This window comes from Danio rerio, chromosome 1 (assembly GCF_052040795.2).
Source record: "Danio rerio strain M-AB ecotype USA chromosome 1, GRCz13ab, whole genome shotgun sequence".
NCBI classification, from domain to species: Eukaryota; Metazoa; Chordata; class Actinopteri; order Cypriniformes; family Danionidae; genus Danio; species Danio rerio.
This window is the reverse complement of record NC_141021.1, coordinates 43,826,160-43,851,852: the sequence shown is the minus strand read 5'-3', so window position 1 is coordinate 43,851,852 and position 25,693 is coordinate 43,826,160. Positions and strand designations below refer to the sequence as shown.

At 34.7% G+C, this 25,693-nt stretch overlaps 1 protein-coding gene and 1 long non-coding RNA gene across 3 annotated transcripts in view; one reads left to right on the top strand and one right to left on the bottom strand.

The window, feature by feature from the left end:
- Positions 1 to 24,027, bottom strand: part of dtx4b (deltex 4, E3 ubiquitin ligase b) — a 41,586-nt gene extending 17,559 nt beyond the window's left edge. For both annotated transcript variants that reach the window (XM_087237426.1, XM_087237427.1), the window contains exons 1-3: positions 23,725 to 24,027; positions 23,306 to 23,520; positions 8,447 to 9,500 (exon numbers count right to left, since the gene is read on the bottom strand). In XM_087237426.1, the coding sequence (XP_087093552.1) occupies positions 8,447 to 9,500; positions 23,306 to 23,520; positions 23,725 to 23,726 (1,271 nt within the window). In that variant the 5' untranslated portion in view covers positions 23,727 to 24,027. The remainder of the gene's footprint in view (positions 1 to 8,446; positions 9,501 to 23,305; positions 23,521 to 23,724) is intronic.
- On the top strand, positions 907 to 6,023 carry LOC141386137 (uncharacterized). Its single transcript, XR_015476816.1, has 3 exons — positions 907 to 2,994; positions 4,067 to 4,200; positions 4,277 to 6,023. It is a non-coding gene; the product is annotated as an uncharacterized LOC141386137 (long non-coding RNA).
- Positions 24,028 to 25,693: the final 1,666 nt, after the last annotated feature.

The window sequence follows — 25,693 nt, the reverse complement described above, 5'->3', positions numbered from 1 at the left end:
CTGAGGAATATTTTTAGTATCTTGTTCAATCTATGCCACGAAGGATTAAGGCGGTTCTGAAGGCAAAAGAGGGTCCAACCTGGCTGATAAGTGTATATTTCCACACAGTGTCAGTCTGGTTTTGTTACGCCATTGCAGCTTTGGCCCAATTACAAAGTGATAACCAAAGGAAATAAGCATAGTACGTACCTGATAGAGATCTTTTCAAGTTCTAGGCTATTTTTACAAGTTGCATATGCTTCATAGACAACAGCTTGTTTTATAACAGTCATGATATGAACAGGAAAAATCTATCAAATTTCTGAAACTTTAGAGGCTAAAATATTTCATTTAGTTTCTGGAGAAGACAAACAAATAAATAAAGGTAAAGATAATCTTCAACTAATACTGATTATTATTATTATTACTTTTCAATAATCATTCAAATAGATATTACAATAATTATACTGCTTTTTTTATCACAGCTTTGTAATGACAACCTGACATAATGATAGCCTTAATAATACTCTGTTTACTTCCTCTGAACCTTCTTCTGATAATGAAATGATATTGAATTTCAAGAGTTCAACTTGAAGTTCTTGTTCAAGGACTTACATGCACAAACCATTGTTCGGCTTCCAACATCAACTGTCATATGATAATTAAGCAAAAGAGCATTGTGACACCTTCGGCCAAGTATCAAATGTTTACTTTGCTTTATATAATCAAACTCCTGGCTAAATTAGTATGAAGAATAAGGTACAAAAGAGAAAAGGCATATCACAGCAAGATTTATTTATGAAAACAAAAAAATACAACCACTAATTTTACCTCTCTGTTTAAAACCGCAGTGGTCTCGTATGTGGTATTTCCTCGCACTACTTTAATTTTCAAGTACATTTAAGGATTTTTATTTTTTACATTTAAGGCCTTTTTATTTTGAAAAGTATAGTGTTAAAGTGTTAACCACACATGGCTTACACACAAATATGATAATTTTGCTAAAATTGGATTATGGTCTCATTTAATGGATTTTCCTCATATGCTTATTAAAATTTGCATAAAAACTATGTACATTAGTAAAAATGTACTGCTAATTGGATTGAACTTGTTAAAGTAAATGTGAATATGTACATACTTTTCACCTCTTTGTTGTAATTTTAAAAAGAAAGAAAGATATTGAGAAGAACAATTGCCTGTAAAGTCACTTAAGTTAACCAAACTGCTTTCTGCTGTTCTTACGCTATTGGGACAATACAATTGGTTGGAAAAGAATAATCATTATTATTATTATTATTATTATGCCTATTATTTGTAGTATTTATAGCAATTTAAACTACCCCTTAATATGTACAACATGAAACAAAAAGCTAGTTTTGACTGTTATACTCTGTGGAAGAATGACTGAGTGTGTGTGTAACACTCGGCCATAAGCACCACATAACAACCACAGATATATTTCAGCAGCTGTGTGACACGATAAACGTGCTGATTTGCATTAGCACTGGTGACAGGTAATGCTTGAAATATAAATGTTGAGTCTGTTGTCCTAAGACGCATCAATTATGTCTGGTTTCCGTTTTTTTCTTGTGCTTAAATGTTAAAATGGCCCTCCTATGATCTGTCAGCCACTGAAATGGCCCCCCGGCAATTTGAGTTTGAGACCCCTGTTTTAATGGAATTTATTAGCGCATGCGGAAAAAAAATCCCTCCGCATTTCATGATGCAGGTGTCTGTGGCACTTCTCTGACTCGGTAGGTGCAGAGAATAGTGTCAAACAGCAATGTGTGTTTAGAATATAATATATTATGACAGTAATAGTTTGATTTGGCGTTTACATGTCTGTACTGCATGTCAATAATGTGACTAAAATTCTCCATTCTCCACATAATCAAGATTATTTTGGTCATAATTGTAATCACGATTATTCAAAACTATTATCAGTTGAAGTCAAAATTATTCGCCCTTCTATGATTTTTATATATATATATATATAAATATTTCCTAAATTATGTTTAACAGAGGAATCTTTTACAGCATTACCAATAATATTTTTTCTTCTGGAGAAAGTCTTATTTGTTTTATTTCAGCTAGAATAAAAGCAGGTTTAAATATTTTGAAGCCTATTTTAATAGCTCAATATTATTAGTCCCTTTAAGCAATATATATGTTTGATTGTCTACAGAGGAAACTACTGTTATACAATGACTTGCCTAATTACACTATTTAAGCCTTTGAATCGCACTTTAATCTAGATGCTTGTATTTAAAAAAAATATCTGGTAAAATATTATGTGCTGTCATCATAGCAAAGATAAAAGAAATCAGTTATTAGAAATTAGTTATTAAATCTATTATGTTTAAACTAAGCTTTAAGCATCCTCACTGTAAGAAAAAAACTTTAGCTACAAAAGTCCTTCAGCCAAGAGCAGTGAGGGATTTTGTCCTTTGTAGTTTGATTAATAATAAAAGCAGTGGGCAGCAGGAATATTGCACACTGTCACTTTAAGAATAGTGCGGCTCTGATATGGTTTCTCTTTTTCTCTCACATGTCTTTTGATTTTCAACTTGTTTGTTTATTACACAAACGAGAGTTAATATGAATAATCACTAAGCACTGCGCTCTGACACAAATTTGCATGCATTTGACCATTAAAGTGCTCACATTAAGATGCCGTTAGATGTGTGTGCTTTGCTCGTCTCCGAGCCTGCCCGAGGCTAAGCGTGGCGCGCACACACACAATAGCATGTGCTCTTTCGCGGTTTAAAAAATATGAATGATTCGAACATACATCAATGAATGATGTGCAACCTATGCTGCAAACGTTTCGTTACATTACAGCACATGCTTTAGTCATTTTCACGTGGAACTGAGCTTTGCAGAGCGACAAATGTGTATAACTGGAAAGGGGCCGTTTATAATGCAATAATCGTTTATCTCATATTAATGGTTTTACATAATTGTTAGAAGCGAAAATCGAATTCAAATCCGGATTTTCGATTAATTGCACATAGGGTTGTAACAATATACCGGTATGACGGTCTACCACGATTTGAACGTGCACGATTATCATACCATGAACAATTGCATATCAACGGTTTTAACCCTTAAAGACCGAGACAGTCGCCCGTGGCTAAAATTAAGTATTGCTCTTAAATGTTTAATAACTTTTGATCCGCTGATCCGATTCATACAATTCAAAGATTGGCATAAAGCAGAGAATCTCAGCTTTCCAGTGCTGTATCACATAACATTCGCGGCTCCGGAGGCTCCGGAATCAGTGCGGTTACGTCATCAAAATTTGACAACGCTGATTTGACAAAGAAACGCTCGTCACTGTGTCTCCGGACAAACCAGACACGATACATTAATGCATTGTCCCTCCTCCATGCCCAGATTGGTTCAAACTCGCTATATCACAACCAATAAGCATAGGTTTCGCTTTTGTTTGTGGACCAAAAACAAGCTTTTTGAACAACACAAAATAAGAGATAGGCATACATTTATACGCGGCTAAATAAAACGCAAAAAAAAGTTTTGCATAAAATAATTCTCATACTAAGTACTTTTGCATGCACAGCAGCACAGAAACATGACAAAACAGTGACACAGCAAAGACGAACTGCTGCTCTTGCTGTTTTCAAAAGACGCAAATGAAGGTGCAGCTGTTTGTCTGCATTGCAGACAACCATATCCAAATCCATATCCACAGACAACCATATCCATGCTGGCACATAAAACCTAAGGATGTTCCATATTGAATCTAGTTTCGTTATGTAACTATTTATAGTATAGTAAATATTTATATCTATTTTTTACTGAGGATTTGCACCATGTTTATTTGGACTTTATTTGGACTTTGACACATTATTTATTATTTTCTTATTTTTTATTTGTTCATTGTAAGTGGTGTTGTTTATAGTAACTGAAAATATATTATTTGGAAAAAGTCAAATTTGCTTCACTGTTCTATTATTTTGTAACATTTGTAACATACCGTATACCGCGAAACCGTCAAACCGTGGTATTGTTTTAGACGATTATCATACCGCAAAAAATTCATACCGTTACAACCCTAATTGCACAGCCCTACTCCACATGTCTAAATTCGATTTCTGTTTAGTTCGATTGTGACCTTAATCGTATTAAATGAATCAAAAATCGCTGTTTACATAGTAGACTCTTACAAGTCGTTGTTTTACAGTTGAAGTTGAGGATTTTGTTATGCCGAGTTGCTGAGCTGCTGATGCTTGCACTCCATGTATGATTTGCTCGTTCATTTTTTACGAATTTCGAGAGCCACAATGGAAATAAGCCTGTGGCTTTTTTTGTGTATTTTATCCCCGACACTTTTTTAAAAATGCATGAATAAGTCTAACTGGACTTGTTTGTATATTTTTGTTAAAATTGTCCAATAAAATCAATCAATTAACCAGAGTATTGTCTTAATTGTATTAAAACCGGATTACTGGTGTTCATGTAAACATACTCACTTTCTCTTATGCTCATGTGCCACAATAGACAGAAAATAGCTGTTTGAACGAATTTGACCACTTGTGTTTTACTTTATGAAAGCGATCTGATGGAATGTGTATATGACTACCAATAGATGTTGTCAAAAGTGGACAAGCTCAAAAAATTTCAGATCAAAACCTGGATTTAGTAACATCCCCTTGCTTAACTGGATAGATAAACCAATTTAATCCCTCATTAATCTCAGTTTCTAATGTAAATGGAGCAAATAAACAGGTGAACAAGGCTGAAAAACTCATGTATACCTCCACACTGAATGGAAGTTCCGTTTAAGGCACGCCTACATGCAACATTTTCTCACGAAAGCAAAAACTGAACCAAATAAGCTGAAGTGGTTATGTGGTAAAAGGAGGACTTGTTGAGCGCTTACTTAAAATGATGACATGACAAATTGCTAATGCATCTCATCAAATGATCAACGCTGCTGCAGTAGCTGTTATTTATATGCCTGCTTTGTTTCCCATTGAAAAAAACAGGAGTGTCTGACATGGGAGAGTAGATGGGTGTTTGAGCAAGGCCAATGGGGAAGCTTTTGACCTCCAGTGACCATTGATCTTGCCTTTAACACAGACTTGTCTCTTTGTTTTCTCTCAACACATGCTCAACAACTGTTGCTCCATGTCTCCAGATGGCTCGAAGTCTAAAACAGATCATACCATTTGAAAGTGCAACACACTTGCAAAGTTCTCCTGCATTTGAAGAGTAGCTCCTGTGTTAGATGATAGTTTCATTTTGTATTTGCTTTAGCAAAATATAGCCTAGTAAAAAACTATTGATAAATATATATAGTACAGCTATCATTAATACTAGCTGCATACGAGTGAATATATGCATTTCTGATCATGCAGTTTAATCTCAGCTGTAGCTAAATGCTGCTACCACCACCACCACCCTGCCCACTCCTGACCAAAAGTCATGTTTAATGCTTTAGAAAACACTGGGACCCAATCATTACAACAGTCCATGTCAAAACCTTTTGCTGGTTACCCCAACTTCTTCCTAACATAGACATGCCCACACTCTCCACCATGTCAGATGCTTTAGCGAGACAGCATTGTGTTGCTAATGCAGACCAGCCCATGTCGTGTCAACAAAGGTTGCTGGAGAAACCCAGCGTGAACACGAAATCACCATTGAGAGGTGCGGGAAAAGCCACAGAAACGGCTATAGGCATAAAAAAAGGGAGGGGAGGGAACGAATAAGACCATTCTGTCCCCAGATGGTCATCAAACAGTGCAGACATGGTTGATTTAGCAGTGTGAGAAACGTGAGAAACACACTCCCACACAGGGGAGGGAAAAAAACATGAACACACTAATACACGAGTGTGGCTGACACAGATGAAGGCTTTACTTTATATACTGGTGATTAGAAGCGATAAAGTCTGTTTTTCCTGTTTCAGTTAGCAAAGGTTTCCAACCACAAGTCTTTGTGTGCATTCTGGTTGTTTGTGAAATATGTCACTAACATTCAAATACTGTGGTATTTAATAATTAGGAGCATTATAATGAACGTATTTATTATAAATATAGTAATATAATATAATATAATATAATATAATATAATATAATATAATATAATATAATATAATATAATATAATATAATATAATATAATATAATATAATATAGGGCTTGGCTGATAAAATGGTTGAACACTATTGTCATAAACGATGAAGTTTCGTTTTGAAGCACTATAGCGTAATAAAAAAAGTGGCTGCTGAGCACGCGCCTTTGAGGGAATGCAAATAAGCTTATGGGGTTATTTCTAATCGAGGCGCACGGCTTGGCATGATGCAAGCGGCGTGCAGGTGACCAGTTCGCATTGCAGTGGCTAGCAGCAGCGAAGAGATTGTAAATAAAAAAGGATGCAAGTATATCACCAGAGTGGCTTTTTGGTTTCTTTTTTTGTGCATCCCGGCCACTAGCACTTCATCTGAAAGATTGTTTAGCTCAGGGGGTAATGTAGTCATCCAACTTCGCAATTTGTAATGTTGCAACATGTGTTTGAATAATGATGCTTGGTTCCTTTACTTGAAAGCTCAGATTTGATTATCATAATTTGTTTTGTTGATAGAGTTTTTGGTTTACCCTGTGATTATTATAGACACCTTACAGATGTTGATAAACCTTTGCCTAAAACCTAAAGTTTGCTTTGATTGTATAGTATTACACTTTACCATTGCACACACTTTGTAACATTTTATAAGTTTGAGTCTCTTTAACACTTATGTTTATTTTATTAGAAGACAAGAGGGACGAGATATTTTTGTTTATTTTTTTGTTTTTGACTATTAAAAATATTTGACTAAGTAATGTTGGTAAATAAAAATAAAAATGTTAAATAAAAAAAAATTATCCCTAAATGGATTGTAAAAAAATATTCAATAATTATCAATATCAAATTATATTAAACATTATATCATGATATTTTTTTCCTGTATAGCCCAGCCTTAATATAATATAATATAATATAATATAATATAATATAATATAATATAATATAATATAATATAATATAAACAGTACTAAAATTCACATTTTTTGGGTCATAAGAGGTTTAATTTATTTTTTTAAGCACACCATAATAAATAAAAATAAATGTTAAATAAAAAAAAATTATCCCTAAATGGATTGTAAAAAAATATTCAATAATTATCAATATCAAATTATATTAAACATTATATCATGATATTTTTTTCCTGTATAGCCCAGCCTTAATATAATATAATATAATATAATATAATATAATATAATATAATATAATATAAACAGTACTAAAATTCAAATTTTTTGGGTCATAAGAGGTTTAATTTATTTTTTTAAGCACACCATAATATCGAGAACAAAAATATTAATAAACATAATTACCATTTAAAATATCAATATATTTAGTATAGGCTGCAACATTACAGGGCACATATCATATTTGGTCACTTCTCTGACGCACAATATACTGGGCTCTATTTTATCATTGTGCAAAACATGAAAATGATAACTGTGCCAGTCTGAAAATACCAAAAAACCACTTGTGCCATGCCTGGTGCCATATTGTGCAGGGTGCATGATAGAGCCCCTGAAACTAAGGAGAAGAAACTGTTATTGTTTCTTCAACTGTTACTGTAACTGTTACTGTAACTGAAGAAACTCAAATATTTACTATTTACAAACCATCAAGTGGTTCATGAGATCTTTATGAGTTCCTTAAAGAGTTCTTTCATCTGTTCAACATAAAGGAAGATATACTACAGAAAGCTGAAAACATCACTATGGAAGTCAGTGGTTACAGATATTCAGCATTTTTCAAAACTTCTCCTTTGGTGTTTAACAGAAGAATCTCACAAAGATTTGAAACAAGTAAAAAGCGAGTAAATGATGACAGAATTTGGTACACAACTTAATCAATGTTAATTTTAAAAGAAACCATGATACATTTTTATCAAATAAAATAAAAAAACATAATAATAAAATAGGGCTGGGCAATAAATTGAAAAGTAATCGAAATCGACATTCAGAACCTATGATCAATCCAATTTTACATTACTTTCCCTACTACTTGTGGAGTCAAGCTTTAAAGTTTTACGTCTGGTTTATACTTCTGAATCAAGCGCCGCATACGAATGCACCTCTCAAAAAATGTAACTGCACATCTCGATGACAAAAAAAACCTAAAAATAAAATAAAATAATCGTCCATTATTCGTAATCGAGTCAAAGTGTTCAAAGTGTTCAATCAAGATTTGAATTTTAGGCCAAATCACCCAGCCTTATAATAAAATATAAGAGTCTTTTTAAGACTATGTGTGCTTTAACTGCCACTTTTTGATCAGCCCATTCCATCTTTAAAATAATAATTATTAAATAGAGTATTTTACACTAATATTTTGAAATAAATTACAACCAATAATAAGGAAAAAGATAAAATGGCATTTCTCACCCAGAAGCAATAAGAGCCCGTGACTGTGCCATGGCAATTCTCTGCAAAGCAGGCCGACTAAGCCCTGCCAGACTGGCACGAGGTGGTAGAGGAGCAGCACAGGCAGTGGAGCGTTGAGAGGGCAGGGTTGTTGTGGATGACGTCAAAACTGTGGATGATGTGGGGTTGGTTGAGGTGTTCACCAGAACGGCAGTTGGCACAAATGAAGCTGAGGACGATGAGCCTGAGGCAGATGGGGGCTGCTGATTCAGTGATGGCAGATTTGGAGGTGGAGGTAAAGATGGAAGCCTTGGCCGGTTAGACGAAACTGAGAGACTGGCAGTGCCCGATGTTAGAAGGGACAACGACTGATCAAAATTCTTAGCTTCTTCTGAGGGTGAAGACTTTAGTGACGTGCCATGTGGAAGCGTTTGAGAATAAGAGTTCAAAACAGACATGGACGCGGAAGAGGATGAAAGTGTCCCAAAGTTGGATTTAGGACTGTTTGGCTTTGTTGCACGTCCTAGAGTCTGTGATGAGGTGCCATTGGATTTTACACTCAACACCAGCATGCACTGCTGGCAGGCACATGGCTGTCCAAGAGGAGCAAGCGACGATACTGAAAGTGTCCCGCTTGGGTAAACTGCACTTCCTTTACGGCTGAGGGTAGAACCAGAAACGCCTACTCCAAGAAGAGCCCCTGTTGACCCCGCACCAGATATAACCCCTTTAGCAATGCCTCCAGCACCCAGGGCAGAACCCCAAGCCTGTGAGTTTTTTGGCAGAGGCCCAGAGACTAGTGGATAAACCATGTCTGAGCGTCTCTGGATGCGCCTCTGCCGCTGTGTTTGCCTGTTAAACTGGATCATAGTTTTGAAGTCCACGAAGTAGCAAAAGCCCATCGATGTCATGTCTAGCCAAGGCTGGTGTCGGTCCCATGCTGCTTGCAATGCAATGCTCACCTCCATGTCATAAGTTATCCAGGATCCAGTGTCATTTTCCCACTCCCATATCCAGCCTTGGCCTGGTGCTGAGGTGGGGTCATAGAAACTCCTTCGGACTGGTCTTAACGTACCTGTGGGGGTCAAGAAAATGCATATTAATAAAAAATAACAACAAAGTATATATAATAAATCAACTAAATAACATGTTTTCTTACAAGAAAGTTGGTCAGTCAACATGTTATGCATGAAAAATTCTTTATACATTCACAATGAAGTTTGTTGTTGGCCCTGTTTACACTAATACGCTTTCGTATTAAAATGGCATTTTAAAACAAAAATGATCCACACTGGCAATTCATCTAGTTGTTTCTGAAAAGATCTACGCAGCTGAAAGCGCACATCACGTGACCACACATGCACTCTGTCATGCGCTGCAGCGTATGCGGATGTCTGAGCTCCAGGCAGTCAGCAGGTGCTTAGCACACCTCCCCAGGTGAGAGCAGCGCACATCAGAAAGCTCATCAAGGATACACCGCTATATCTCTTCTCACTATAGTTGTAAAATGTAACATTTAATTCATATTGTCTATATCTTATGGCTCTATGGTCTTTTAAATCTATTTCTTGTTCTCAGGTAATGGGTTTTGGCTGATCGCAAAGATAGTATATTATTTTATATAACCACGTACACTGATTCTGCAAATTTTACTGTATGCTTGCCTTTATTTCTTATATTGTATAAACTTATTGTATTACTGATTTACATTATTGAGTATTAAAACTAAAATTCAGCAAAAAAGAGGGTACGTTTCATATTTTTAAATGAAAATGAAGGGTGGCAGTTATGTTATGACGGTCAAATAAATATGTAGCTACACAATGTGTTAACAATTTCGGTGTCTGTTAAGTTGCTAATATTAAAATGAAAATAGGCAGTTCCTCATATCATGTTTTCACTTTGTTGTTAAGAACAACAACATAACCAAGGTGATGCAAATGACGTTATAAAAGTACAATGCTCCCTTTGAAAGATTTACTCGACATGCCTTCTGGAGTTTGTTTTCCATGTTAAACGTGCAAAAACTTGATATTGAGAAAAAGCCCCAATCAGATTGGTTGAATGTCTGCAGCCACGTCTCTGTTGTCAGATGTCTCCATTTTCCCCCATCCGCACTGACACGAGCAGCAGCATTTTAATGCCAAAACCTATTAAAACCGTTTCTAAAAATGCTCTGTTTTTAGGGCTCAAAAACCCAGGGGTAGTGTGGACGAAAGGCGTAACCATAGCAAAAGGTATGCATTTTAAAACTAAAATGTATTAGCGTAAACGGGGCCTAAGAAGTTTAAGTACCTGAGCAGTGGTTTATATTGTTATGGTGGAATATAATGTAACACTCAGAGGTGTTTCCATTTGATTATTCAAGTGTCATTATGATGTAATTATTTGATTATTCAGAATGCTCAAAAAGAAAGATTTTTTTTAACAACAAGGGGCTCTAAAGTCGTGTTTTGTGACACCTTTGTATAAGCATGACAGCAAAAAGCAAAGATGGTGGCAGCAAGATAAGATGCTAATTTTGGGAATGTCTCGTTCTCATTAAAATAATGTGAGGAGTAATGTCATGTTGTAAAATAATATTGTGATAATATTGTGCATAATGAACACAACATTTAGATGTAGAGGTCAAATACACACAAAGTGTCCTATATTGTTAAAAAAAAGCACAAAAAGCACAACAAAAATAAGCAATGTGTAAACAAACATTTAGAAAAAAATAAAAAGTGCAATGTAGATATGTCTGCACCAGTTACTCTACCCAATGTCAGCTCAGGTGAGACTTTAATTAGAATTTTTTCTTTACTTTACATTACTTTGTACTTTAAAGCAATTTACTGTGTATTTATAACAGACTACTGCATAATTGCAAAGGAGAAATGATGTTTACCCAGTGCTTCCCATAGGTTTGAAATATACTTGCGGTGGTAGCCTGATTGAAACACCATTTATCCACATCACATAAAAAGTTAACTATCAAACAAAACATAATTTAATTTTAATAATAATTGTATTTATTATGACTGTTTCTTTTCAATGGGTTAAAGTAAAAGAAAACTGTTAAGACTACAAATTTGTTAAATAACCGTTTCTTACTGTGTAGATATGTTTTGCAGCCAGTTTACATGTCATTTCATCCTCTCAGAGTATAGCTAAGTTTTTCTGAGGCATCTGGATTAATGAATCTATTATTTAATTTTTCTCAGTATTGCGGATGTGCATACGCTGTCAGCTGTAAAACCAGGTAAGAAGTAGTCTTTTATAAAAGAGTAATGCAAAATGCATACAAGCTTTAGAAAGCAAAAGCAAAAGTTGAATTCCGGACATTTCTGGAGATGTAGAAAGGCCGGACAAATTTTTTAAGTCCCAAAAATGCACGTCTCTAAAGAGCATGTGAAACTGTCGGCATGATTCTTAGTCTTGAGAGCACAGAATGACACTGGTAAATGAGAGAAGATTTTCCACTACTTAATCAATCGTGGATGTTTGATTATATTGAGTTGATACAAAAAGTGTAAAAGGATGTTAATAATAGTGAACAACAATGTGTCATTAAATATACTTGAGCGGTCGTTAATATACCTGGACGGCCCAATGTGTGGGAAGCACTGTTACAAGTTCAGAAAGTTCAATTTGGCAAGCTGTTTTGAAGTCCCAAGCAAATATCTTCTTTCTTTGTTTGAAATATATAGGGGTCTTAAGTTGCACTGAACATCAGTAGCCTTAATTCTACTTTAGTCATTCATTACACAAGCATCAGAACAATGCATATAAAAGAAACTCATCTGCTACAATAGGAGAGAACAGCAGAAATAATAATAGCACAATGTCACCAAGGTAAGAATTCAGTCCTCCATTATACTGACTAAATGCCTATTGTTGTGCTTTGTACATCTTTGGAATTTAAACACGCAGATGAGAAAAGAAATTACTTTGCAGGTTTCAGTGACTGAAATTGTTGAGATCAGATTTAAAAGGTTAGAATCAGAAATTGAAATAGGGCTTCTGCAGGTTTTACAGGGTCACATCAAAGACATTTTAAGAACATTAACTATCCAAAGACGCCATTTTAAATCGTACAGAAATCTGTGCTTTTGACTCTAATGAAGACAGCAGAAGTCAATGATTTATTTGAATTATTTAGCCTGACATGTTTACTGCTCCAAAATATTTTCAATGTTTCTTACCATAAAATATATTGTTCAAAGGGGAAAAAGGTAGACATTTAAAAAGCACATATTATAGAGCAGTAATCACAATACCTTGAAACCTTGATATTTTTATTCAAGATTTTCATAACGTCAGAATCCTATACTAGCCCATGACTACCTATAATACAATATTTCAATGAACTTAATACTTTTTAGGCCCTAAAATATTGTTTTTGCAGTTTAAAGCAGTGCCAACAACACATAAGAAATGGAATAACACAAAATTGGCACAGAATGGGTTCAGGAATTCAGAATAATGGTGGGACACACAAACACAAAATATAACCCATGAGAATAAGTAGGTTTGAGCATAAAGCAAACAGCCTCTGAGCACAAAAGACCCACTGAGGTGTGAACTTTAGCACAATGAGAGAACCTCAAATATAGTTCTAGGAGCCATAAAATGCCTGAAAGGACACATTCTTCTATTTACTGGCCAAATACATCTACCACCTCCAAAACGTACAAGACTCTCAACGCGTTCTGCTCATATTTTTAAATCCCATTCCAGCAGTTAGGTGGAGTAAAGCAAGACATCAGCATGCTTTGATCACCCTTCATTGTGTCTGATCTCACTTTACAAGCTCTATCATCACTTCTCAGCTCAACAACGCTTCAATGAAGCAATGTCCTTTATTAACAGATGAATAGACAACCATTCTCTATGTTTCTTTTAAGGTTGCATAATATTGAAACAGCGATATTTTGTTTTTCTGCTATATAAATTGTGAAATGAATATAATTTCACAAGATAACTCTTCAAGACTTCAGAATTTTATATTGATTGGATTATTTCGTTGGGGAGGGAATCTGCTTAAAGTATATAATGAATAAATAAAAAACATAGATAAATACACAACAAAAGATACACATTTTAACCCTTTAACTGCCTCACCATGAAAAAAATGTTTGGATTGTATTTCATAACTCCTAATGTTGCTAGCTAACACACTCAATGCATTTTTTCAACACCTCCCCTAATTTCTAAAATATCAGCCTTTATAAAATAGTAGATATGTTGGTTTATGGTAAAAGTACCGGAATTAATACATTGACTATGAAAAATCTAAAAATATGAAGTGTAAGACCAATTTATTTTAAAAATTAATCAAAAGAAAACATTTTTAATACTAAATCATCTTTATTTTTTGAAGTATGCCATAAAATATATTAGATTCTCATTTAACATGTTTTCTTCTTTTTTCTTTTTTTACAATAAAACCAAAATGAAGTTAGGTATAGTGCAACAGGATTATATTTTCTTGTAAACCAACAATGCTGTGTGCATTCTTTTAATGACTTTAACAGTCATAATTTAAAACAGTCAAAATATGATCAATCATTTGGTAGAGCAGTAAAGTTTTTAAAAAGCACACTATGCTTTTCTGTAAAGTCTAACAGTATCGTGAAACAATAATTGAATAATCAATTTTAAAATAACACTATGGACTATTTCATCATGTCATTGGCCCATTTCCTACTTGTTATTAAACTATTTCATAACTGTAACAAGAGGCAATTCAGTCATAACTTATTGTTAAAACAGCAATTATAACATTATTTATCAATATGTGGCTCTTTTTGCTACAGAAATAAAAACGTAAAAGAGGAAATACATTAGGACCATTGTTGTTGTTTACATCCCTCAAAATGGCCTATACTCTTAAATGTACAGATGATTAAAAACATTTTCACATCCAGGTGAAAATCTTTCACTCTATAAGAGTTCAACTTTGCAATGACTCCACAAATCTCATGTGTTCTGGACTGCGGTTTCTACATAATTATAATATTATTAATTCAAAATTGCAGATCAAGTCTGACTATTGCAAATTCACACATTGTAATATTGATGCTGAAACGATCCACTGTGAAGCCTTATTTATTTTTCTCTATTTTTTACCCATTTAACTGCTTGCTCTACTAAATGGTTGACCATAATTTGACTGTTTTAAATAATGGTTTACACACACATTGTTGGTTTACAAGAAAAATCAAACAAACATAATCCCGTCCTTTAGTGGCACTGTTTGGACTCAAATGTATCGCTGTCATCTTTGCAGTCAAATGTATTAGCCTTTTGCTTAACAATTGCTTTAAAAAAAAGAATTATACTATTGAACTGGAAAAACCCTTCTCCCCTCGACTACTTTCACTGGATGTATGACCTGTTGCAGTTTATTTAAATAGAGAAAATTAGATATACAATTAATGGCAAAACAGAGGATTTCTATACAGCTTGGCAACCTTTTCTGCTATATTTTAAAAATAGCTTTATATATATATATATATATATATATATATATATATATATATATATATATATATATATATATATATATATATATATATATATATATATATATATCCCATTTTGCATATCTAACCCTGTCTGTATCTGTCTTTTTTTTCTCTTTTTTTCTTGCTTTTGAATGAACTTGTCCAAGAGTGTATTAGGAAAAGAATTTGTCTGATATCTTACATTTAATGATACTCACTTGGGTGTCATTTATTATTATTATTATTATTATATTTGTATGTTCTTTTTTTGTTATTGTTTGGTTTGTTTGTTTCCATACTTTATTTTCATCTAAATTTGCTTCAGAGAGTAAGGAATGTGTTTAATTATCACTGAGTATTTCTTTCCTCAACATTGTGAAAATAATGTATAATGGTTTTTCTTCCCTCACTTGTAATAACTCTCTGATTGAAAATTGTCAATAAAAAGAGATAAACTAAACAAACATAATCCTGTTGCACTACTACACTTGATTTTGGTTTCGTGTTAAATGAGGATCTGAAATATTGTATGGCATACTTCAAAAAATAAAGATGATTTAGTATCAAAAATTTTTAATATTTTTAAGTAAATTGGTCTTACACTTCATATTTTCTGATTTACATAGTGTATGTATTAATTATGATACTTTTACCATAAACCAACATATCTACCATTTGATAGAGGCTGATATTTTAGAAATTAGTGTTGAAAAGAAATGCATTGAGTGTGTTAACTAGCGACATTAGGAGTTAAGAAATGCAATCCCAAAAACAAATTCTTGGTAAGGCAGTTAAAGGGTTAAATCAATAATTAATTGAATTATAGCCAAGATAATGGTAAACACAGGACTATAAGGTATTTACTGCATGTAATGGTGTATGAGCCTTTAGACAGGAACACATAAATTATGCATTTCAGGGGCCGCTTTTAGAAAATGTGGTTTGTTCTGTGGCCAGTGAATACAATAGGCTGAAAAACAACAACATGAGCACAAAAAGTTCACATTTTGTGTATAACTATGTCTTTATATGGAACGAACATCATCTTACTATGAAGCAAGGAGTCTGTCACTTTGTAGACACTGATAAATAAAAACGATCATTTAAAAGTAACAAAATATAATTAATGTGGTTTATTTCTGTGCTGGCACCGCTGAATTTTCAGCATCCGTCATTCCATTCTTCAATGTCACATGATGAAAACAAAATTTTATAGTCCAGATTAAACTAGATATTAATATGACTCCTCTCAAAAATATGGTCACGGTAACAGATGGTCATTACCACTTTCACATGCCAATCATACTGCTAGCATTTAAGTTTGCAAGCTTGTGCTAGTATGCGAGTGAGAGTAAATGGCTGTGATTCAGCAGATCATAAACTGTGACATTGGGTTAAGGATCCCAGGACCTTTGCAGGGGCACAAAGCCCTACAGCAGGTGTACAAGGACTGTCCATCTGTTCCATTATTGCTGGCTCTTTGCCTCCATTGTGGCCCCCATATCTGTTTCCTTTCCCTCTTTCAAACGAACAACTTTCTTCCATCCTCTTTTAAAAAATGAATGGAATTTATCGGATACAATAAATACAGTGAATTCTAAATGTAACATTGTGCCATTAAAAGCTCTGGCACGTGTTTCATGGTGTATTATTAATCGACCTCTGTGCTAAGCGATTAAAGGAGCACTGGATTGAATGTGATTCTGGGTGGGCATTTCTAGAGGAATATTTAAAATTTTTTTACATTTCTCTCAATTTTCTTCTTCTAAAATATTTTCTCTTAACATTTCTAGATTATAGTTCTAGATTTTACAACAGGTCATTGGAGCAAAAGTAAAATAAAAAGACCATTATTTTGTGACAAATGAGGAGGAAGCTTTTAGGATGAAAGTTCATTCATTCATCCATTTTCTTTTTGCCTTAGTCCCTTTATTAATCTGGGGTAGCCACAGTGGAATGAACCGGCAACTTATCCAGCATATGTTTTACACAGCGGATGCCCTTCCAGCTGCAACCCATCACTGGGAAACCTACACACTCATTTACACACATACACTACAGACAATTTAGTTTACCCAATTCACCTATACCGCGTTTTTGAACTTGTGGGGGAAACCGCAGCACCCGGAAAAAACCCACAAGATTTGGTATGTAGTTTGGTAAGAAGGCTATAGTTTTGTTAAAATGTGGCTGCTGAGCACATGCCTTGGAAACAGTTCCAATAAGCTTAGGGTGTAAATTTGTCATTTCCAATGTAGGCATGCGACTTGCACAATGCGCATATGGGAGCAACACACAAAAGTTGTGCAAGCGGCGTGCACGTGAACTGCGTGCATTTTCCAGTCGCACCTAGTTAAAAAACATCTGAACTTTTCCGAATGTGATGTCAAGTGACCAAAATCCAACGTTGAGCCAACATCTTAAACCAATGTCATATTGATGTCAAATACTGACATTTATTCGTCAGGTATGGCAACCAAAATCCAAAGTGTGATAGACGATGTGGTAACTTCAACACAACGTCAAGCTGTAACATCATCAGACGTTGATATTTGGTTGGTTTTAGGTTGGACATTGGCCTGACGTTAAGTTCTGACGTCAACATGATTTTCATATTCAAACAAAATGCAATGTCCCCATGACCTTAAGGTGCAATGTCAATTTGACGTCATGTTGACGTCTTGTGTTTGCTGGCTGTCATCATACAGTAAATATCTGTCATCTTCTCATCAGTGACATGCATCTAAACAGTCTCTGGGTCAATGCGTTTTAAGATTTAGGACGTCTTCTTGGACATTTTTAGTGCTTTCAAACAGTTTGCTGCATTTATAAAGCGCCCATGTCTTGAGGTAGTCCATGATGATGCGATTTACATTCTATGTGCGATCTGACCGGACAGGAATCACAGGACTGAACTTTCTAATCCCTTTAGACAAGAAAAAATTAAGTAGTGACTGCAGGTTGAAGGAAAGTAGTGGATTAAAAGTACAGATACTGCACTTAAAAAGTACTCAAGGGAGAGTAAAAGTACACTTTTTAAAAACTACTCACTAAATTACAATTCCTGAGAAAAACTACTCAATTACAGTAATTTTAGTAATTGTAATTAGTTACTTAACAACACTGCCTGAGGCAAACACAACGCAACCAAACACTGCAGCAGTTTTTACTATTATCCATAAACTGGCATCGAAGCTGCAGCATTGGTTTCTCCGTTTGTCATCGTCTGAGAAAACGATAGTCACCTAATTATGAGAGATGTCAGAGGACCACAAGCGCAAAGTCCAATGTAATGGTCGAGGAATCCATCCGTACATGCTTGTCACTTCAGGTCAGAATAACAACACATGCAATAATGAGTGCCGTATAGCAGCAGTGCGGAGATTGTAAATAAAAAAGGATGTAAGGCTGTCGCCAGAGTGACTTTTTGGTTTCTTTTCTTGTGGATCCCAGCTACTAGCTCCCCATCTGAAAGATTTTTTAGCATAGGGATAATATAGTCACCCAACTTCACAATTAGTAATGTTGCAGTATGTATTAGAATAGTGATAATTAGTTAATTTGAAAGCTCAGATTTGATTATCATAATTTGTTTTGTTGACAGAGTTTGAGGTTTACTGTATCATTATTATTCACACCTTAAAGTTTGCTTTGACTGTTCAGCGTTTACACTTTACCATTGCACACACTTTGTAACATATTATTTATCAAGTTTAATAGTCTCTTTAACACTTATGTTTATTTTAGGATGGATTAGATATTTTGTTTAAATTTTTTTGTTTTTGACTATTAAAAGTATTTGTCTTAGTAATGATGGTAAATTAAAATACAGTGGTCAAATTAAAAAAAATCCTAATATTCCTAAATGTATAGGTAAAAAAATATTCACTAATTATTGATATCGAATTATATGAAACATGATATCATGAATTTTTTTTTTGCTATATCGCCCAGCCCTAGTAAAAGATCTACAAAAGACAAATTTACAAAAAAAACGAGTACATTCATTATGCCAAGAGGGGGCCTCCAATAGAATTAGGGTCATCTCACACTATGGGGGGTTGTCCCATAACCCAAATGAGGCGCACAAAGACTCCTTATAGCGTTAATCCACAAAAAGAGAGAAGAATACGAGTCTGAAATAAGTTTCAGATGTGAAAATCAGTAAAAAATTAAAGATAAACATTGCTGCTGAAACGTGCACTGGGAGAAAGCAAGCTGAACAACGACACTACAAGCTAAATGTTTAAAATATTTAATGATATAATTTTATATCATTTTTATAGTCTTTTATAATGACTATATATCATACTATCATTGTCTTAGTAAGTGAAATGGTTTAGGGTAAGGACAAACTAAATTACACTGTAAAATGGCCAAAGAGGCTAATGATTCAGCATTGCCATCATATAGATAAATTACTATTAAAACTGTATTAAAACAGAAAACAACTTTAATATTTTTACGACTTTTCTGTTTAACTTTTATTAAAATTAAATGCAGCTTCAGTGATCATAAAGAGAAAAATACGCTAGAGAAGTTCATCAGTTTAAACTTCTGAATGGTAATGTTAGTGTAAGGGACGAAGGGATGATTTCACAAAATAATCAACCTGAAAGAAATTTTTACATTCCCTCAATTCTTCAGCCTAACCATGTGAGAGTCATTGGACCAGGAGAAACACAATCCTGCCCTGTGCGCGCATATATGTGTGTGTGTTACACTAATCTCCAGATTGCAATGGAAAACAGAGTAACTGACAGTACCCCAGGGGCCCAGAGTTGATGAAACTACATTCTAGCCTGTTGCACAATACAACCACTCCCCTTTTCTTTCCCCCTCAATCAGTTTCGCTCTTTCACATGGAAGTGTGCTCATTTCCCGGGGTAATGCTTTGTGAAACTGCTCTCTCTTTGTGCAAGTGTGTTTGAAAAAGTTACTTTGCAGGTTTTTTAGGACGAGTCCTGACAAAGCGACAAGGACTGCAAAATGTCACTAAACTACTGTTCAGTGGCAAAACGTTCCCTGAGAATTTTCTGAGATTCGAAACAATTTGGGTGTAAGTAAAGTATGATTTCTGGGAGCTCCCTGGGTGTGTTTCTGTAAACCATTATTCACAGTAGATTTGTGCAGTTATGACTGTCGTTATGCCTTAGATTAACAACACTAATGTGCTTTATCCACAGGGATAGACAGGCGGTTGTGCCCTGTGAATGTGCAATGAGTCATGTTAATCAGTGTCCTTAATAACACAGGACTTCATAACAGACCTCTATTGAAGGTTCAAAGTAGTCTTCAAAAGAGCATTTGTGATGTCCAGCCAAAAAGAGGCATCAAAACTTTTAGATATGTGAAAAATATAGTTAACATTATATCCTAACTTGTTAATTTTTTTGTCCGGTCACTTTCATTCGGTTGCACTGTGACAATAACAAATTCTATTATGAAAACAAATTCCTAAATAAAATAGCAATTAGGCAAATAAAGCTCTGATTTCATAGTATAATGTAAAATATATATTTTTGTACAACAGTTCTGTCTGGTTCTTGAATCTGATTGGCTGATAGTCGTGCAATATTCTGCAAGTAACAGCACTCGTACCGCCTCTTCACCCTTCGCCCTTGTGTATTAGTCCGCCCACATACAGCGACCAGCAGAGGACACTCTACAGTTTGTCAAATATTGCAGCTGTTAGGCAACATAATGTACTTTTGAGGCTTTTTTGTAGTCAAGAATGGAGCTGTTTGGATTGCAACTATGCAGTTTATTTATAAGGATAGTGCCTATCTTAAAATATTTATAATTTTAGAGCATCGGATTTAGTGCATTGGCCGCCATCAGCCTGTCTGAGCAGATTAAAGAAGGTGACGTTACGCCATAAGATGGTGGCAGAAACCACATAATAAGTCCTTAGGGGAGAAAAACAACATTTTCTTAGTGCAAGTTTCAAACTACAGCTGAACAAATCATTATAAATCAGGTAAGTGACATTCTGAGTCAATTTCTCTTTTTTGTATTTTGTAGTGCTGTATTTATACCACAGAAACTGGTAGTGTTTGATTGCTCTGGCTTTTTTTGGGGTTAATTATTGTAAAATCCCGACAGAGAAATACTGGGAAATCTGTGTAGACTGATGGCATTTCATGCCATTTATTGCAGTTCAACCTTATAATCTTAAAATGTGTGCAATAAGACCTGTTTTGTCATCACTTTAAGTCACTTTAAAAAGTTATGTTATGTTCATTACAGTTCCATATTAATATGGCAAATAATTTGTTATTTTCAGTCTACAGAAGTCAAAAATCATAACAGAAATGAAATACTTTAGATCAAGGTTCCTGCAGGTTTCGCCAAGTAATATTTAAGACTTTAAGACATTTCAGACCATTATGAATGAAATTTTATTTTTCTCTTGCCCTATAAATTTTTTTTTTTTTTACAAATTAATACATTTATTAATAAATAATAATAATTTAGCTTGAACATTTTTATTTATTTTCAAATATTCACAAACACTTACCAAAAATAGAACAATACATAGCTGTCAACTACTTTAGTCTACAATAATAAAAATTTTATAATAAAATAAAATATATAGGTCAGGTCAGTATCCTCAGCAGTCAATAAATGGAGAACCTTAAAGCAAATGTTACGGTAAGAAAGTAATTAAATGCAATTTTTAAATAATAAGTTAAACGTTTAACGATGGATTGTTGGTGATTGTATGAGTCTTAATAGCTAGATTGGGTAGCTATACATGAACAAAGAAAAATTAAGACATATTAAAACAAGATTTAGGTAACATTTCAGTAGATTTAGGATTTTTTAAGGTCTAAAATTCAGCTTTTGAGGTTTAAGACATTTTAAGACCCCAGAGATAGATGAGATGTGTAAGAGATCTTTATCTTTAGATGAGATAAGTCCTACACACAGGAGGGGTTTGAAGAACAAAAACGAACAAAAGTATTCTACAAAATATGACAATTTAGATGCAGTAATCATAGTATAAGGGGATTGAATTTAATTGAATGAATCCATTGAATTATTAGAACAAAATGCGCCACATGAGATTTGCATTATTTCTTAATTTTTAACCAGCTTGGCATCATTTAATCTTTATATACTATAATGCCACATTTTGTATGGTTATGCTAAAATTTCGTTTTTAAACTCTTATGTTGCTGTATAATAAAAGATATGTTAAGTGTGGGTTATATCTCTGAACACATTTTTCTGACATTGAATTCAAAACAACAGCTGCACAAGCAGAAAGTGGACATAATTCAAGACTACATTTTCATGCAGTCTTATTGCACATTCATAAAGGGATTTGGCAGTACTTAAACTATACTTTGTTATAACACTTAACTAATTAATAGTAAAACACAGCTCATAATTATAACAATAACTGTTTAACACTAAGTAATAACAGCTCTCACTAACACTCATGTGTTCATACATTGATGCTGGTTATTATTGTACACACTATTCTCAAACTCTATAACATAACTAACTGTGCACAGTTAGGTTTACATGCTGATGAAACAGGTAAAGTTAAGTGGTAAAGTTCGCAGTCACAATATTGGCAAAATCTCATTATATAATTGCATTATGAGGGAACATGCTCTTGCACTGTGATTTGTGGAAAAACTGTTAAGACATCCTAACATGATGAAGAGCCTCTCAAGTGTGATTAAAACAAATCTATAACTGATAAAAAATATATATTTTAACACTATTTATTTTAAATCCACAAACCTAACTATCTGTTGCTAATATCAGCATTTCAATTACTAATTATCCAGAATGCCCCGTATCTTTAGTTTTACAACAGAACTGTAGAATTGAATAATTAATACAGAATTAGCTTTATTGTGAAATATGATTCTGCAGATTTTGTATGAATAAATTTAAAGTATTGCAAAAAGAATATCTGTGTGACTGAATAGCACGTTTACCACATATAAACTCAAGCATGCATGATGCTCGTGCATGAGGTGTTTTCAACATCATCTCCACAGCTTCTCTAACAGTAACTTCCTCAGAAACTTATGTGAGAAAGATTTATTAAATCATAATCATGTCATATATCATATATTCCAATCTCATTTAACAGTAACAGTCTGTAAGGAACCAGAGTCCATTTCAACTGTTAACTTGTTTTTCTTGACTCAACATACAAGCACTACCCAGAACGGCTCATTTATATTCCATAATAAATAATAATAACTCTCTAATAAGGTGCTTCAACTCATGACATAGTCATTAATGTTCAATAATACATCAATAAGGCAGGAACATAGCAGAGACAGAATATATTGGTTCTGCAGAATAAATGCTAGATTGGCTTGCCACAGGTAGACTGATGCGCTGCTGATCTCCATCTTACCGGTGTCCTGTCTGAACTGATGCATGGACTGGAGATCAATGATGTAGGGCGACAGGCGGCTGTCAGCTTGGCCTAGGACGACGCTGCCGCCGCGGGGATCGCTTCTTATCACCTCCTCGATGTGGTGAGACACGGCCGGGCTGTAGGGCCGCCAGCGCCCGTGCTCGTTCAGCCATTCCCAGACCACCACGGCGGAAGCCAGCAACATCGTGTCCCTACAAGCGCATCAGAAAACTAGTTAGGCATCACTTCAATTCAACAACCGATTTTGTGAACGCAAGAGGACCGATTTTGCTCGTGTAATATTTCGTGACGCCTGCCTGTGTAACATCGATCGATAGACACACACGAGGATGTGTATGGAGCGTGTATATTCTGATTCCTTGCATTTATAAGTAATAAATTACAGGTTCACTCACATTTACGTAGGAATCGCTTACGCGAGAGACCGCAGAATCAGGAAAGAAATCTCCGTCTCCCCATGTCTGGACGTAAGAGATCCCGACAACTCCTCACGAGTGTCAACAAACAGTCAACAGACGAATATTCCTCTTCCTTATTCTACACATTCGGCTTTGGCTGTAGCTCAGTTTGTGCTTCTTCTCCTTCTCAGTGGTTCCTTCAGGCACGAGGATTTCCGATTGTGATTTCTCGAAAATCATGTAGACTTCTCCGGTAATTCCTCTCTGGTGAACCGCTGGTGGTTTTGTGTGCGTCGCACTGACTTGAAAAAGTGACACCCAACACCACCTCCTCCTCCTCCCCAGCATTAATGTGAGCGTGAGTAATGCCTTACGAAGGCTGAAAGGAATCATTTCTCAGAATCGATTCTTCTGAACAGTTGAACCCCTCAAGAGTGAATCCGAAATAGCTTAGGCAAACATAATGCAGGTGAATTGGTTTTATTTTTGTATAACACGTTTTTTTTATTATTATTATTATTTTCAGATGTGGAAATAAAACATTATTTAATTAATTAAGTGATTATTTGGGTGAGGAGATCTGTCCACGGGAGAAGCTCGGAGTAGAGCCGCTGCTCCTCCACATCGAGAGAAGTCAGCTGAGGTGGATCTGGCATCTGTTTCTGATGCCTCTAGGACGCCTACCTAGGAAGGTGTTCCAGACATGTCCCACCGGGAGCAGGCCTCTGGGAAGACCCTTGGCATGTCTTTCGGCTGGCTTGGGAACGCCCCTCTCCCCGGAGGAGCTGGAGGAAGTATCTGAGGAAAGCGCAGTCTGGAGTTCTCTTCTAAGACTGCTGCCCCCGCGACCCGGCCCCTGATAAGCAGATGAAAATGACATGATGACACTACAAATAATATTAATAACTTATAATTAAGATGAATATGGGTATGTGAATGAGTATAGTGTCCATTGAATACATGCTTGTGTTTTGTAAACAGACCTACTAGGATTGGTTCATACTACTCTGATCGCATTTGATCACAAACTAAGTATATAATTCAGAAACATCAACTGGCTTCATCTGAAACTGCATACTACTTAGATAAAAAAGAAAAAAAAACAGTATTTGACAAAATAAGTATGACTTCACAGTATCATAATAGTTTTTATGTCAATTAAGTAGGTCTATTTGGATTATTGTTATTCAAATATGCATATATATGTGTGCATGTAGGCCTATGTCTGTATGTCATCACTATGATACATTCAAAAATATCTTTCTAAATAAATAATCTTTAATATGACTAGGCAATATTATACATCATACATAATATATGAGGATATAATGTTATTAAATTGTTTGTAATGGAGGAGTATCATTTTGCTGTAGCTTCATGTTTGGAAATCAGAAAACAGCCACTGTTCTTGGTTCAATAATTGGACGAGTCTGATTCAGAATTCATGAACAATTCCTTCAGACTGCGAGCTGTTCAAATGATTCATTTAAAAGATATGATTCAAAGGAATGAACAAATCAGACATCACTGATTTTTAATACACCCAGAATAAAACCTGTTTGGTTGGTCATGTTTTTTCATGTATATTGCAGACAAGCAATCAACAATATGATGGCTTGTGCTGCAAAAGAAAGAAGAAAGCAATACCTTAAGTAGATAATTTGGCTACACACTGACTGTGACTGCAAGAGAAGCTAGCCTTAACTTGATTGACTATATATAAAAAGTCAATGTTGTTCACAGTGGTTTCCTTCAGATATGTTGTAATCTGCTAAATTATTGTATTTTCCTTAATAGAATACAAAATATATGAGAAATAAGGACTCTATTCAAAATATATACATGTTACATAAAACCACAACTAAAATAGATTACTGCATGTCATGTCAATGGCTCAGGCTAACAGTTAATTGGCCAAATATATTAATAAATTCATTCATTCATTTTCTTAATCTGGGGTTGCCAC